This window comes from Carcharhinus amblyrhynchos, chromosome 25, assembly GCF_965287045.1.
Source record: "Carcharhinus amblyrhynchos chromosome 25, sCarAmb.v2.hapA, whole genome shotgun sequence".
NCBI classification, from domain to species: Eukaryota; Metazoa; Chordata; class Chondrichthyes; order Carcharhiniformes; family Carcharhinidae; genus Carcharhinus; species Carcharhinus amblyrhynchos.
The window spans coordinates 6558067-6573956 of record NC_137348.1 but is presented as its reverse complement, the minus strand read 5'-3'; the positions used below and the strand labels follow the sequence as shown (position 1 = coordinate 6573956).

The 15890-nt window shown below is 45.1% G+C and overlaps 1 protein-coding gene across 2 annotated transcripts; it reads right to left on the bottom strand.

The window, feature by feature from the left end:
* Positions 1 to 1690: 1690 nt before the first annotated feature.
* On the bottom strand, positions 1691 to 15227 carry LOC145358293 (torsin-1A-like). Of its 2 annotated transcripts, none has more exons than XM_080212193.1 (5): positions 15039 to 15227; positions 11360 to 11625; positions 9813 to 9988; positions 6927 to 7054; positions 1691 to 3727 (listed from the first exon to the last, which is right to left on the bottom strand). In XM_080212193.1, exons 1-5 carry the CDS (start codon positions 15157 to 15159, stop codon positions 3486 to 3488), a joined length of 933 nt encoding a protein of 310 aa, XP_080068319.1. In that variant the 5' UTR covers positions 15160 to 15227; the 3' UTR covers positions 1691 to 3485. The 2 variants fall into 2 exon arrangements, with proteins under 2 accessions (XP_080068319.1, XP_080068318.1); XM_080212192.1 differs by lacking the exon at positions 15039 to 15227 and adding an exon at positions 14676 to 14874.
* Between the last annotated feature and the right edge of the window lie 663 nt (positions 15228 to 15890).

Below are 15890 nucleotides of genomic sequence, written 5' to 3'. Positions count from 1 at the left end.
CTTCTCCCTTGATCCCTATTGATCAAGAACCTAAGTATCTCTGTCTTAAAGACACTCAATGACCTGCCCTCCACAGCCTTTTGTGGCAAAGAATTCCACAGAATCACCACTTTTTGGCTGAAGAAATTCCTCATCTCAATTTTAAAGGATCGTCCCTTCACTTTGAGGTTTTGCCCTCAAGTTGCAGTCTCTCCCTCTAGTGAAAACATCCTCTCCACGTCCACTCTATCCAGGCCTCTCAGTATTCTGTAAGTTTCAATTAAATTCCTCCTTAACCTTCTAAACTCCATCTAGTATAAAACCAGACTCCTCAACCGCTCCTCCTATTACAAACAGTTCATTCCTGGAATCATTCCTGCGAACATCCTCTGGACCCCCTCCAAGCCAGCACATCCTTCCTTAAGTATGGGGCTCAAAACTGCTCACATATTCCAAATGGAGTCTGACCAGAGCCTTATACAGCTTATCCCTGCTCTTGAATTCTAGCCCCCTAGAAATGAATGCTAATATTGAATTTGCCTTCCTAACTGCCGACTGAACCTATACGTTAACCTTAAGAGAGTCCTGAACCATTATACCCAAGTCCCTTTGTGCTTCAGATTTCTGAAGCCCTTCCCCATTTAGAAAATAGTCTATGCCTCTATTCTTCCGACCAAAGTGCATAACCTTGCACTTTCCCAGATTGTATTTCATCTGCCACTTGTTTGCCCAATCATTCCAAGTCATTCGTCAGCCTCCCCACTTCCTCAACATTACCTATCCCTCTACATATCTTTGTGTCATCCACAAATTGAGCAACCATGTCTTCAGTTCTATCTTCCAGATTATTAATGTTTTAGTGAAAAATTGTGGTCCCAACACTGACCCCCGTGGAACTCAAGTAGTCACCGGTTGCCATCCTGAAACGGACCCTCTTATCCCCACTCTCTGCCATCTGTGTGTCAGCCAATCTTTATCCATGCCAGTACCTTGTCTCCAACACCATTGACTGTTAGCTTATTTAACAGCCTCCTGCAAGGTACCTTGTTAAATTCAGTTCAATTATGTCAGTGTTTGTGGAGGATGGTGCAGATACTAGAATTCAGAAGAGAAGCTTTAAAAGAATTAAATTCATTTTATTCAATATTTTTCACCATACTGTTAATATGAAAGGATTTGCAGCAGCTAATTTGCACATAGCAAAGGATCACAGACACCAATGAGACTTCTAACCAATTTCTTTTGGGAGTGAGAGACTGAAAGTGCATGAACATATTGAATGGTGGCGCAGGCTCAGAGGGCCGAATGGCCTACTTCCCGCACCTATTTTCTATATTAGTTGAGGGACAAATATTGGGCAGGCCAGTGCACAGTTTGCCCTCCTCATCTTCAGACAGTACATTGGAATCTCATACATCCAGCAGGGAAGACGACATGGGACGGAGTTCTCCCATCCTGCCCGCCACTGGAATTTTAGCGGGTGGGTTGCAGAGAATGTGAAACGCCATTGAGGGTGGGGCAGGAATTTCTGGCTTTTAGACCAGTGCGGCTGGGGATTCCACCCAATGTGTCTTGGTTTGGAAGATGGCATCTCCCACTGTGCAGCAGTACTCTCACTGAGTTTCAACATGAATAATGCGCCAAATTATTCCGAAGTGGGTCTTGAACCCACAACTTACTGAATCAGAGTAAGAAGTCTCACAGCACTAGGTTAAAATCTAACAGGTTTGTTTGGTAGCACAAACTCTTACTGTGCATACCCCTGTCCAACGCTGGCATCTCCACATCAATACTGAATCAGAGGCCAGCGTTCGGCTCACTAGGCCAAGCCGATCGTTTAATCACCCTCTTTATTGGATTGGAATTGCGGCTATTCTGGGATTTTCATTCAGTCGGGATTTTCGTAGGTGCAGATTCATAGTGCAAAACAAAACCATCAGTGAGAACCAAGTTTCCTTCCCTATGTACTCTATGAATGGTCTGTACAGCACGCAAGAAACAATACTTTTCACTGTATTCCAATAAAAGTGACAATAATAAATCAAATCAAATCAAAATACGTAATTGCACAGACTACCTCCTACAATTTTCCTCTTTAAATATCAGCTTCCAATTCACACACAGACAAAGGCACAAGAAATGCTGAAATGTAAGATAAGCCTGAAATGTAATGTTCCAGTGCATGTCCATTTGTGGGACCAGGGCATTGCTGGCTGACCAGCATTAATTGCTCATCCCTAGTTTCCTGAGGGCACTTGAGTGTCAACTGCATCGCTGTGGCTCTGTAGTCACATGTTGGCCAGACCGGGTAAGGGCGGCAGATTTCCTTCCCCAAAAGACATTATAGTAAACTAGATGGATTTTTCCGACAATCGACAATGGTTTTATGGTCATCAGTAGATTTTTAATTCCAGATTTTTTTATATTGAATTCAAATTTCACCATCTACTGTGGCGGGATTCAGACCTGGATCCCCCAGAAGATTAGCTGAGTTTCTGGATTAATAGTTTTGCGATGAGAGGCCATCACCTCTCTTCACTCTCAATTTGCTGTGTTCTGCATCTTCCTCAGTAGTCCTCCCTCCCAAGAATGTATCTATCTGCTCTTAAAACATCTCAATTGATTCTGCATCTATGGCCTTACTGTGGCAGCAATCAACATTTTTACAAACCTCTATGCAAGGGGGTTTCTTACCCTGGAGCGTGACAAGCCAGTTGATTTTTTGAAAGCTACATTCTCACCTTTTGTACACGGCCACCTCCATTTCCAGAATGGTCACCTGTGGCTAGCTATTTGCTTTCCCAGCCTTTTTATTTTAACAAAGGGGTCTGGCTCCTTGTACTGTGACATTTCTCTGTAAACAATCAGCAATTATCAAGCAATAGTGATTTGGGAGACAAGCAATAGACTGTGACTTCAAATGGTTCTTGGGTTGAAAACAAATAGGTGTAAACCACCCTCACACTTCACTGAAAAACAAACCTCACAAACAAAGTTACTTTTGATTCCTTCCATCGGACATTTCCCAGTGCCAATTCCAGATGATGGCCGGAATTTTATCCCGATTCCGGGGGCGGGTGAGGCTCGGAGAACGACATTCTCCGCTGGCCTTGGGCGGCATCGTGCCAACCCTTGGGTGGACGTGCTGGTAAAATTAGACAGCATGGACCTCACTCGTCCCGAAACTATAAAATCCCGCCTGAGGTCAACGGACCTTTCCATTGTCCGCCTCTTCCCCATTCCGATTCCCATGGCGGGCAGGTGAGGCGGTAGAATTCCAGCTCCATGACCATCCATTCCTTAACGCAAGCTCCATTAGATAAGGCGCTTTGCACTTACCCATTTGCTTGTTGTGATTTTCAAGGTAATAATTGAGTTGTGTGGGGGTTTTCAGTTAACAGAGCCACAAGTGGATGGCTGCCTTGTCAAGTCAGCCCCAGATATTCTGCCCACGCCAAAGATTCTGGTCACAGCATGCAGAACCTTCCTCCTGTGGGCCCTCTGACTTAGAAATACAGATTCACTTTGGAGGCCACAGTCTTGCAACCTTTCACTGATAATAGCTTCTCCTCTTTGGGGTAATAGACCATGCTGCTCGCTATTGTGTTGACAATGCTCTCGTTGCTGACTCCTCTGGATGCAAGTTCTGCTCTGACACAGGACACCACGTGTTTGAACTCCAGGGGTAGGAAGGGAATGAAATGGTCAATCAAGTTGGCTTGGATGAGGTTAGCCTGCCAGAACCCACCTGCAAGAGAAACATTTTCTTGAAACAAAATTGATAATTCTGCTGGTATTTACAATACTTTGAGTGAGAATGGTGTTACGTCCCTCCTTTCGATGTCAATTTTCAGCATCAAATCCCCACAGTGCAGAAAGAGGCCATTTGGCCCATCGAGTCTGCACCAACCACAATCCCACCATGGCTCTACCCCACTAATCCCAAGTACTTAGACCATAAGGCTATTGAGTATTGGAGCACAATTAGGCCATTTGGCCCATCAAGTCTGTTTTGTCTGTATTGAGCACACAAAACAATGCTTTTCTCTGTATCTCAATACATGTGACAATAAACCAATTCAATTCAATTCCATAAGACCATAAGATATAGACAAAGGTCATAGGTAGACAAGGGCACTCACAATGTTAAAATGGCGGCGCGGACTCGTTGGGCTGAAGAGCCTGTTTCCCATGCTGTGTTGTTCTTTGTTCTAGGAGCTGAAGTAGGCCGTTCGGCCCATCGAATCTGCTCTGCCACTCAATCATGGCTGATATTTTTCTCATCCTCATTCTCCTGCCTTCTCCCCATAACACTAGATCTCTTTATTGATCAAGAACCTTTTGATCTCTGTCTCAAAGACCTCAACGACCTGGCCTCCACAGCCCTCTGTGGCAAAGAGTTCCACGGATTCACCACCCTCTGGCTGAAGAAATACCTCCTCATCTCTGTTTTAAAGGAGCATCCCTTCACTCTGAGGTTGTGCCTCGAGTTCTAGTCTTTCCCACGAGTGGAAACATCCTCTCTACATCCACTCTATCCAGGCCTCTAAGTTCAATTAGATTCCCCCCTGATCTTTTTAAAATCTATCAAGTATCGACCCAGACTCCTCAACTGCTTCTCGTATGACAAACTTTCATCCCAGGAATCATTCTTGTGAACCTCCTCTGGACCCCCTCCAAGGCCAGCACATCCTTCCTTCATTATGGGGCCCAAAACTGCTCACAATATTCCAAATGGGGTCTGACCAGAGCCATATACAGCCTCAGCAGTACATCCTTGCTCTTGTGTTCTAGCCCTCTAGAAACGAATGCTACCATTGAATTTGCCTTCCTAACTGCTAACTGAACCTGCATATTAACCTTAAGAGAGTTCAGGATTCCAATGTCCCTTTATGCTTCAGATTTCCCTGCTATTTATAGAATCCCTACAGTACAGGAGGAGGCCATTCAGTCTATCGAGTCTGTATCGACCACAATCGCAACTAGGCGCAATTGTCATAACCCCACACATTTGCCCTGCTAATCTCCCTGACATCAAGGGGTAATCTAGCATGGTCAATCAACCTAACCCGCATATCTTTGGAGTGCGGAAGGAAACTGGAGCACCCCGAGGAAACCCACGCGGACACGGGGAAAAAGTGTAAACTCCATACAGACAGTGACCCAAGCCAGCAATTGAACCCAAGTCCCAGGTGCTGTGAGGCAGTAGTGGCAACCACTGTGCCACTGTGTTGCCCCAATATTTACCCTGCTAATGCCCCTGACACTAAGGGGCCATTTAGCATGGCCAATCCACCTAACTTGCACATCTTTGGAGTGTGGGAGGAAACCGGAGCACCCGGAGGAAACCCACACAGACACAGGGAGAACGTGCAGTCTCCACACAGATAATGACCCGAGGCCGGAATTGAACCCAGGTCCCCTGGTGCTGTGAGGTTCTCCTCCCTTTCACTCCTGGAGGCATTGACTCTGATGCTCATTCCCTCCAGTGCATCACTCTTGTAGACATTAACCGCGTGCAATTTGGCAGTGAATATTAACAACCTGATTCTATCTGCATCCCATCAGTCCCCAGCAGGAGTCACAGGTTAATGAGCAGAAAAGAGAAGCAGTGGAGATTTCCCTGGTACTGGGAACAGCTGAGGAGTGCCTCCCAACCACCCCAACACAACTCTCCCTCTCCTTATCTAACTGGAGATTGAAGTTGAGGTTTGATCTGATCATTATGCTTCAACTAGCTAATTTGTTGGTTAATAAATTAATTGGTTAATTAGCTGACCCACCGTGGACTCAATCGGTCCCATTGATTCATGGCTCATCATGGCATTATTCAGTTAGCATCCTCCATTCCTTTGCTGAGTCAGAGCTTTCAACACAGAGGTACAAGATGCCAGCAGGCTGGGGCTGAGGAGAGGATGTTTACCGTTTCTACAGACACAGGAACAGGAGGAGGCCATTTAGCCGCTTGGACTATGAGATCATGGCTGATCTGCAACCTCACTCCACATACCCACCTTTATCTCGAATCGTAGAATCCCTACAGTGCTGAAAGAGGCCATTCAGTCTGCACTAACAACAATCCCACCCAGACCCTTTTCCATGTGACCCCACGTCTTTACCCTGCTAATCCCCCTGGCACTAAGGGGCAATTGAGCATGGCCCAGACAATCTAATACGCACATTATCCCAGAATACCATCTACCTATCTCAGATATAAAATTAGCAATTGATCAAGATCCAACTGCTTGTGGAAGAGAGTTTGAAACTTTCACCACCCTTTGTACAATTAATTTCCTGGTTTCACTTCTCAAAGCCTAGCACTAACATTTAAACAATGCCCTAATCCTAGGCTCCGCAACCAGTGGCAATGGATTCTCCCAATTTATCCTATCTGTTTTCCTTAATATCATAGAATTATAGAAACCCTACAGTGCAGAAAGAGGCCTATCGAGTCTGCACCAACCACAATCCCACCCAAGCCTTATTCTCATACCCCACACATTTACCCTACCCCCTGACACTAAGGGGCAATTTATCATGGCCAATCAACCTAACCTGCACATCTTTGGACTGCGGGAGGAAGCCCACAGACACAGGGAGAATGTGCCAACTCTGCACAGACAGTGACCCAAGCTGGGAATTGAACCCGGGTCCCTGGAGCTGTGAGGAAGCAGTGCTAACCACTGGTCTGCCCACTACCTTGCAAATCTCTGTCAAATCACCCCATAACCTTCTGAATTTCAGAGAAAACAACCCTATGTTTGTTTAATTTGCCCGTCAAATTGAAAAATGTACAGGAGAGGAATAAAAGCAATATATAGAAGATTTGCACAGTTGTTCAGTCAGGAACAGGGCTAGAACGGGGAGGTAATATGAAACAGACAGGATTCATTTTGGGCTTTTTGTGCACTGGTTTTATCTTCCACTTGCCAGTGACACACACTTACTGTTGTCGTTGGTGAAGACCGCTATGGAGAGCTCATCTTCCAGTTCACCCAGCTTAATGCTCTCCCTTTCCTTCCCACTCATCAAACGTCTCAAGGTAAATTCATTGATCTGGTCACCACCAGTGTTGCTGTTCGGGGGCAAAGAGGACAGGGTGTCACTGAGCATCAACAGCAAGGTCAACAACCATCACTCCAACAGGGAATACATGAGACCCAAAGAGTGGTGAATATGTGGCTCCAAAAGAGAAAATGCTGGAAAATCTCAGCAGGTTTGGCAGCATCTAAAATAAAAGGTTTATTTATTAGTAAGTTTGCGGACAACACAAAGGTTGGTGGATTTGCAGATAGCAATGAGGACCATCAGAGGATACAGCAGGATATAGATCAGTTGGAGACTTGGGTGGAGAGGTGGCAGATGGAATTTAATCCAGACAAATGTGAGGTAATGCATTTTGGAAGGTCTAATACAAATAGGAAATGTACAGTAAATGGCAGAACTCTGAAGACTGTTGATAGGCAGAGGGATCTGGGTGTACAGGTACACAGATCACTGAAAGTGGCAATGAAAGTGAAGGTAGTCAAGAAGGCATACGGCATGCTTGCCTTCATCGGACGGGACACTGAGTTTAAAAATTGGCAAGTCATGTCGCAGCTTTATAGAACCTTAGTTAGGCCGCATTTGGAATATTGTGTTCAATACTGGTCGTCACACTACCAGAAGGATGTGGAGGCTTTGGAGAGCATACGGAAAAGATTTACCAGGATGTTGCCTGGTATGGAGGGCATTAGCCAAGAGGAGAGGTTGGAGAAATTTGGTTTGTTCTCACTGGAATGACGGAGGTTGAGGGGGCGACCTGATAGAAGTCTACAGGATTATGAGAGGCATGGAGAGAGTGGATAGTCAGAAGCTTTTTTCCAGGCTGGAAGAATCAATTACCAGAGGGCAAAGGTTTAAAGTGCGAGGGGAAAGGTTTAAAGAAGCTGTATGAGGCAGATTTTTTATACAGAGGGTGGTGGGTGCCTGGAACTCGTTGCCAGGGGAGATAATGGAAGCAGATATGATAGTGACTTTTAAGGGGCGTCTTGATAATAGGATGGGAATAGAAGGATATGGTCCCTGGAAGGGTTTTAGTTCAGTCGGTGAAGGCATGGAGGGCTGAAGGGCCTGTTCCTGCACTGTAATTTTATTTGTTGTTCTTTATTAGTCACAAGTAAGGCTTACATTAACACCGCAATGAAGTTACTGTGAAATTCCCCTAGTCGCCACAGTCCAGCACCGGTTTGGGTCAATGCACCTAACTAGCACATCTTTCAGAATGTGGGAGGAAACCGGAGCACCGGAAGGAAACCCACAGAAAACGTGCAAACTCCACACATACGGTGACCCAAGCTGGGAAATGAACCTGGGTCCCTGGTACTGTGAGGCAGCAGTGCTAACCACTGTGCCACCGTACTGCACCCATCTATAAGGAGAGAAAACAGCTGACTTTTCGAGTCCAGATGACCCAAGCTCAGCTCTTTTCTCTCCTTACAGATGCTGCCAGACTTGCTGAGATTTTCCAGCATTTTCTCTTTTGGTTTCAGATTCCAGCATCTGCAGTAATTTGCTTTTATAAATATGTAGGACTTAGAGGAGGTGATGGCCTAGTGATATTATTGCTGGACTATTAATCCAGAAACACAGCTAATGTTCTGGGGACCTGGGTTTGAATCCCACCATAGCAGATGGTGGAATTTGAATTCAATAAAAAATATCTGGAATTAAAAACCTACTGATGACCATGAAACCATTGTCAGAAAAACCCAAATAATGCCCTTCAGGGAAGGAAATCTGCTGTCCTTATCTGGTCTGGCCTACATGTGACTCCAGGGCCACAGCAATGTGGTTGACTCTCAATTGCCCTTCAAGGACAACTACAGGTGGGCAATAAATGCTGGCCAGCCAGCAACATCCATGACCACAAATGAATTAAACAAAAATGGAGCAGTTTAAGACGAATAGACACATTGGAGGGGAAGCTAGATTTACAAATCAGGGAGAAAGGAAGATAATAACTAATGAAGTTAGATGAGGAGGGGTGGAGGGGACTCATATGAAGTATAAATGTTAGCATGGGCCATTGAGACAATTGTCTGTTTCTGTTCTGTAGACTCGATATAATTCAATGTAATAGAATCATGGAAACCCTGTAGTGCAGAAGGAGGCCCATCAGCCCATTGAGTCTACACCAGCAACAATCCCACCCAGGCCCTATCCCCATAACTGCACATGTTTACCTCTCTGATCCCTCCAACCTACCATCCCTGGACACCAAGAGGCAATTTAGCATGGCCAATGAATCTAACATGCACATCTTTGGCAAGCAGGCACTTTTAAAGATTTTCAAGATTTCTTCTACTTCATGGTTGCACTTTTACATTCTTCAGTTCTTCCTGAAGCTGATCAGAATGGGACAATTTCTACCCTAACACACAGGGTGGGTATCCTGTGGGATCAGGTCGAATGGCAGCTTTATCCCCTGCTTAATATTACACTCGAGTAACTTTGATGGAAGTCAAACAAGGCAAAGTGTAAACCAGCATTGCACCCAATCCCACAAGTTTCCCCATTGGAATACTAGAATAAAATTGTGTCTAATGCTTAGAAATATCATTGGCAGAGTTCTCCCCGTCCTGCCCACCACAAGAGTCATAGTGGGCAGGGGCAGGACCACGGAAAGGTCCATTGACCGCAGGCGGGATTCTCTGGTTTTGGGGTGAGCGGGCTGGAGAATCCCACCCAATGACCCTTCATCAGAGTCATTGGTTACTGATCATGAGTGGGAACCTGGGAACCTGTCCAATTTTCACCATCCTGAATCTGCTTGTTATTTGGGGCGCACCTACCTCAAGAAGATGAAAATTGCTTTTCGATAATCCACTTTGTCCACAGCACTGGTGTAGTCCAGGAAGGGTTTGATAGCATTAATGAGGCCCGGATGCATTTTGTCCATTTCATCAAAGATAAACATTGATCTGGGGCATAACGTAACATTTCCACGAATCCACGTCTGCAACTCATTCTGCAAATTAAAAGAAAAAGTTCCCAACAGTAATTTTGGTCCCTCCTTGCCATGCTGTGGTTAAGGAAGCCCACCAACGCTTCTAATTTCTCAGGAGTGAGTTTGTTATGTCTGCTACGACTCTCAGCAACTTTTACAGATGCACCATAGAAAGTATTCAAAACAATCGCATCAAAGTCCTATCCCGGTAACCCCATGTATTTACCCCGCTAATCCCCCTGATACTAAGGGGCAATTTAGCACAACCAATCAACCTAACCTGCACATCTTTGGATTGTGGGAAACCCACGCAGACATGGGGAGAATGTGCAAACTCTGCACAGACAGTCACCTGAGGCCGGAATCGAACCCAGGTCTCTGTCACTAACCACTGTGCCACCGTGCTGTGTGGAACCAGTTGCCAACCCAACACCTTCACTGGCTTAACATCTGATGTGATCCATGATTCCCCGGAAATGCACCTTGTAGGAAGTTGCAGATGATAAACAATAATATTTAGTACAAGATATTGGCACAAAGTTAAAATGACACTGTCGTGCTGCTCTAGCTAATAGTGTTGGGTTTCCATTTGGAATGGGAGGGTGATTTAAAACCCAATCTTAGAGGAACAGGGATGCTTCCTATGAAGCAGAGTTGTTTAAAATTAATTCTTGAGATGCGGGCGTTGCTTCCTCCCTAATTGCCCTTGTGTTGGTGAACTGCCCATGTGAACTGCGGTAGCCTATGCGGTGAAGGTGCTCCCACTCTGCAAGGGAGGAACGTCCACAAATTTGATCCAGTGACAGTGACCTATAATTCTCAGGATATGTTCTGTAAGTCCCATGATAAATGAAGGGGCAAAGAAAATTGCTATCGACTTCAGTTTAATTAGAAGCCTCACAACATCAGGTTAAAGTGCAACTGGTTTATTTGGATTTACAAGCTTTTGCAGTGCTGCTCCTTCATCAGGTGAGTGCAGAGGTAGGTTTCATAAACATGGCATAAAACATGGCAAAAAAACCAAGACACCTTAATTACCTGTAAAGACTCACATTCCAACTGTTATTTTGCACTTGCGTCTTTGCCTGTATATAAATATGCCATGTTTGTGAACCTGCCTCTCCATTCAACTGATGAAGGAGCAGCGCTCCAAAAGTTTGTGATTCCAAATAAATCTGTTGGACTTTATCCTGGAGTTGTGGGGCTTCTTACTGTGCCCACTCCAGTCCAACGCCGGCATCTCCTCCCCGTGGCTAACCTCAGTTTAGGAATGATCCTGCATTAAAAACTAAACAAAAATTGGGATTTTCATGTACTTGCCAGTTGATAATGCCAGGTATTTATCACTGTACTGAAAACATTAAGAATCATTATTATAACGTGGTGATTTACCTGATACTGGTCGATGAGTTCGGCATGTGGGAAGTGGAGAGTAGACACAAATACATGGACATACAGACTGTTCATTCCATTTCTGTAAAGGTTCTGTACCAATAGTCGACTGGCAAAGTTCTTGCCAGTGCCACTGTAACCGTGGAGAGACATGGTGAGGGGTTTCTTGGGATCAGGGGTCTGTAAAGCACCTTTAACCGCTTTGATGATCACTTCACTTGCCACGTGCTGCCCAAACAGTTTGTTTGCAAAATCCTTCTCTAATCCTATATTCATAATCAGCAAAGAGAAGTCACGTTAGTGGAAAAAGATTGCATTTATGTAGCATGTGGACGGAGAAAGAACGACAGCAACATTGATTTTTAACAACACTATTGGCTTTAAGGGATAATTCTGGCTGAGAGTTAAGCATGCTGGGATTTTTGGTCAGCTTATGATTAAAAACAGATGCAGGTGGTAAAGTTGCTGTGAGCCATGACCTGGTCTGGGAACTGTGACCTGAAGCTTCTTGTATTGACCAAATATGGGAAGTTGTTTACTTGGAAAACTGCCACTAATTATATTCTAACAGGTGTATTTTGGTGACTACCTCTCCATCACTTATCCCCATTGACTCTGCTTATCCAACATTTATTGCAGGTAAACTCTGGGAAAATCAAAGGCATTGGATGGGATTTTGCCCATGTCCCTGTGGTGTGCTTTGGGAAGCAGAGGTGGCCTGCCCTTGGCATTGAGGTTTATGGGTTTTATGTGGGCAGTATGTTATCTGATCCACGCCAAGTGGAATCATTTTCAAGTAATTTCATTGGCTGTTCGAGGAATGTGATTGGTTTCCTGCTACACAGTTGGTTGGGTGTTAGAGAACCTTCTGGAAGAATGTGAGAAGTTTAAGATAAAGAGATGTGTTGGAGCCTTTGTCCGCAGCGATAACTCTAAAGATCAGCCATCACAGAAGTGTGCCCTGAAGGGCCTTCAGAGACCATCGGGATAGATTCATCGTTGGGAATGGACCTGGCCAATTCTTTCTAAACTGGGTAGTATTTATTTTGAGTTAAAGAATTAATGTTCGGTTAAGAGATGAAGTTCAGTAAAAGAGTTAAAGAGTTGTAACTGTTCTGAGTTTGAGTTGGTGCCTGAATTTTTTTTTTGTATTCAATCATGGAACATGGGTGTCACTGGCTAGCCAGCATTTATTGCCCATTCCTAGTTGCTGTTGGAGGGCAGTTGAGGGTCAACCACATTACTTTGGTCTGGAGTCATATTACTTGAGAAAGGATATACTGGCACTGGAGGGGGTGCGGAGGAGATTCACTAGGTTGATTCCGGAGTTGAGAGGGTTGGCTAATGAGGACAGACTGAGTAGACTGGGGCTATACTCATTGGAATTCAGAGGAATGAGGGGAGATGTTATGGAAACATATACGATTACAAGGGGAAGAGATAAGATAGAAGCAGGGAAGTTGTTTCCACTGGCAGGTGAAACTAGAACACAGGGGGCATAGCCTCAAAATAAGGGGAAGCAGATTTAGGACTGAGTTGAGGAGGAACTTCTTCGCCCAAAGGGTTGTGAATCTGTGGAATTCCCTGCCATACTTTCTACATTATGTTTTCATTTTCATATTTTCATTACAATCTCTGTACCCTACCAACTAACAACAAATTTTGAGATATAAAATTGAATAAAAATTTAAATGTCATCATTTGTGCTCCAAAGAGTCAGAATAGACTTGAAATGTTAACTCTGTTTCTCTCAGAGGTTCTGCCAGACTGGCCAAATTTTTAAGTTTTCAATTTATTTATTAGTGTCACAAGTAGGCTCAGATTAACACTGCAATGAAGTTACTGTGAAAATCCCCCAGCCACCACACTCCGGCGGCTGTTCGGGTACACTGAGGGAGAATTTAGCACAGCTAATGCACCCTAACCAGCACATCTCCCGGACTGTGGGAGGAAACTGGAGCAGCCGGAGGAAACCCATGCAGACACGGGGACAATGTGCAAACTCCACACAAACAGTGACCCAAGCCGGGAATCGAATCCAGGTCCGTGGCACTGTGAGGCAGCAGTGTTGACCATTGTGCCACCATGCCACCCAAATTGTGTCTGATTTAACATCTGTGAAAGATGAATGTTGGTCCAAGGATAGAATAAGTGTTTCATAACACATTTTTTTGGGACCTATAATATTGTCAGATGTCCCATGGTATTCACAGGAGCTTATGTGGCTTGGTGTCGCTTTGACACCAAGCCACATAAGATTTTTGAAAGTTGATTCATGGTATGTGGGTGTCACTGGCTGGACCAACATTTATTGCCCATGCCAAATTGCCCTTCAACTGTGTGGCTTCCTATGCCATTTCAGAGGACATTTAAGAGTCAGTCACATTGCCTTGTATCTGGACTCATGTGTAGACCACGGTAGCAGGCGATGGCATGGTAGCACAGTGGTTAGCACTGCTGCTTCACAGCTCCAGGGACCTGGGTTTGATTCCCAGCTTGGGTCACTGTCTGTGTGGAGTTTGCACATTTTCCTCGTGTCTGCATGGGTTTCCTCCGGGTGCTCCGATTTCCTCCTACAGTCCAAAGATGTGAGAGTTAAATTGCCCCCTTTGTGTCAGGGGGATTAGCTCCCTTAGTGTTAGGGGGACTAGATGGGCCCACCCACGGCGCAACCCCCCTGCCACAGGTTTCCCGGGAGTGGGGTGCAGTCAGTGGGAAATCCCATTGACAGTGGTGGGATCGTAAGATCCCAGTAAGTGGTGCGCTGCCTCCCGCTGCAAGAGACATGAGCTGGAATTTTACTGACCCCCGCCTCTGTCACAGGAATCAGAGCGGGCGAGGGGCGGAGCATGGGAAGGTCCATTGACCGTGGGTGGGATTGTATGGTTTTGGGATGAGTGAGGCCGCAAAATTGCACTCATTCTGTGGGGAGGCTGGAAAATCCCCTCTTGGTGTGAGGTAGGATATGGAGAGCTTGTGTAAGATGGAGGATCTGAGGCCAGTCAGGAGGTCATTGGAATATTTAAAGGCAAAATACTGTGGATGTTGGAATCTGAAACAGAAAATGCTGGAAAATCTCAGCGGGTCTGACAGCATCTGTGGAGAGAGAATAGAGCCAATGTTTCGAGTTTGGATGACCTCTGATGCGGTCTACAAAATTATGAGAGGCAGAGATAGGATGGATAGTCAGAGGCTTTTTTCCCAGAGTAGATGTGTTGACTATAAAAGGGCAAAGGTGAGAGGTGGTAAGTTTAGGGGAGACATGCGGGGAAAGTTTCTCTTGCACAGAGGGTGGCGGGTGCCTGGAACGCCTTACCAGTGGAGGCGGTGGAAGCAGGCACCTTAACAAAGTTCAAGGTGTATCTTGATAGAAACATGAATGGGAGGCAAACAGAGGAATAGAAAGCGCATGTCAATGCAGGCTGGGCCGGAAGGCCTGTACCTGTGCTGTATTGTTCTTTGAAGGTCATCCAGACTCGAAACTATCCTCTCTCCACAGATGCTGTCAGGACTCCTGAGATTTTCCAGCATTTTCTGTTTTTGGTGGAATAGTTAAGACTGGAAACAGACATTTTCCACCGCCATCATCATTTCAATAATATTAGCAGCAATCCCAAAGTAAAGCATACAGTTTAAGGACAGTTTCAGTGACAGAAAGGAGTTGAAAATGAAACTTGACCTGTCACATCCAGTGATATCCATTTATCATCACAGGGCTCACATCGAGAGTAGGAATAAATAAAAATTGCCACTAGCGCTACCACCACTGTTATAACAAAGCACTCATTATTCTGAACCATCTTTGACGTGACTTCTCTTCGCTGATAACGCCTGATAGGTCTGTTCCGGGTAATTTTGTGAATAATCCGTTGACTGAAAAACAAAAGAATGATTTTGAAAAGTTAAGCTGCCATTTTGATGAATTTGCTAAGTATACCATGGCTTATCTTCAAATGTGTTACCTTCCTGCCCCTAAAATGCAGGATGCATGTTCCAGTCGCACGTCTGTGACTGCAGTGCAAAAAATCCTAGACCGGTAGCCCTTTCCGTGAAGAAATGTTTCCTAATTTCATTCCTGAAAAGTCAGGCTCCAATCTTTAGACCGTGCTTCCTGTAGCTAGACTCTCAAAACCAAGAAGCAATTTCACACAGTGGTTAGCACTGCAGCCTCACAGCTCCAGGGACCTGGGTTCGATTCCCCAGCTTGGGTCACTTTCTGTGCAGATTCTACATGTTAGAGTCATAGAGGCTTACAGCATGAAAACAGTCCCTTCGTGCCAACTTGTCCATGCTGCCCTTTTTTTAAAACCGCTAAGCTGGTCCCAGTGGCCAGCGTTTGGCCCATACCTCTCTATACCCATCTTATCCATGTAACTGTCTAAATGGTTTTTGAAAGACAAAATTGCACCCACCTCCACTACTACTTTCAGCAGCTCGTTCCAGACACTCACCATCCAGTGTGTGAAAATATTGCCCCTCTGGACCCTTTTGTATCTCTCCCCTTTCATGTTCTCCCCGTGTCTGTGTGGGT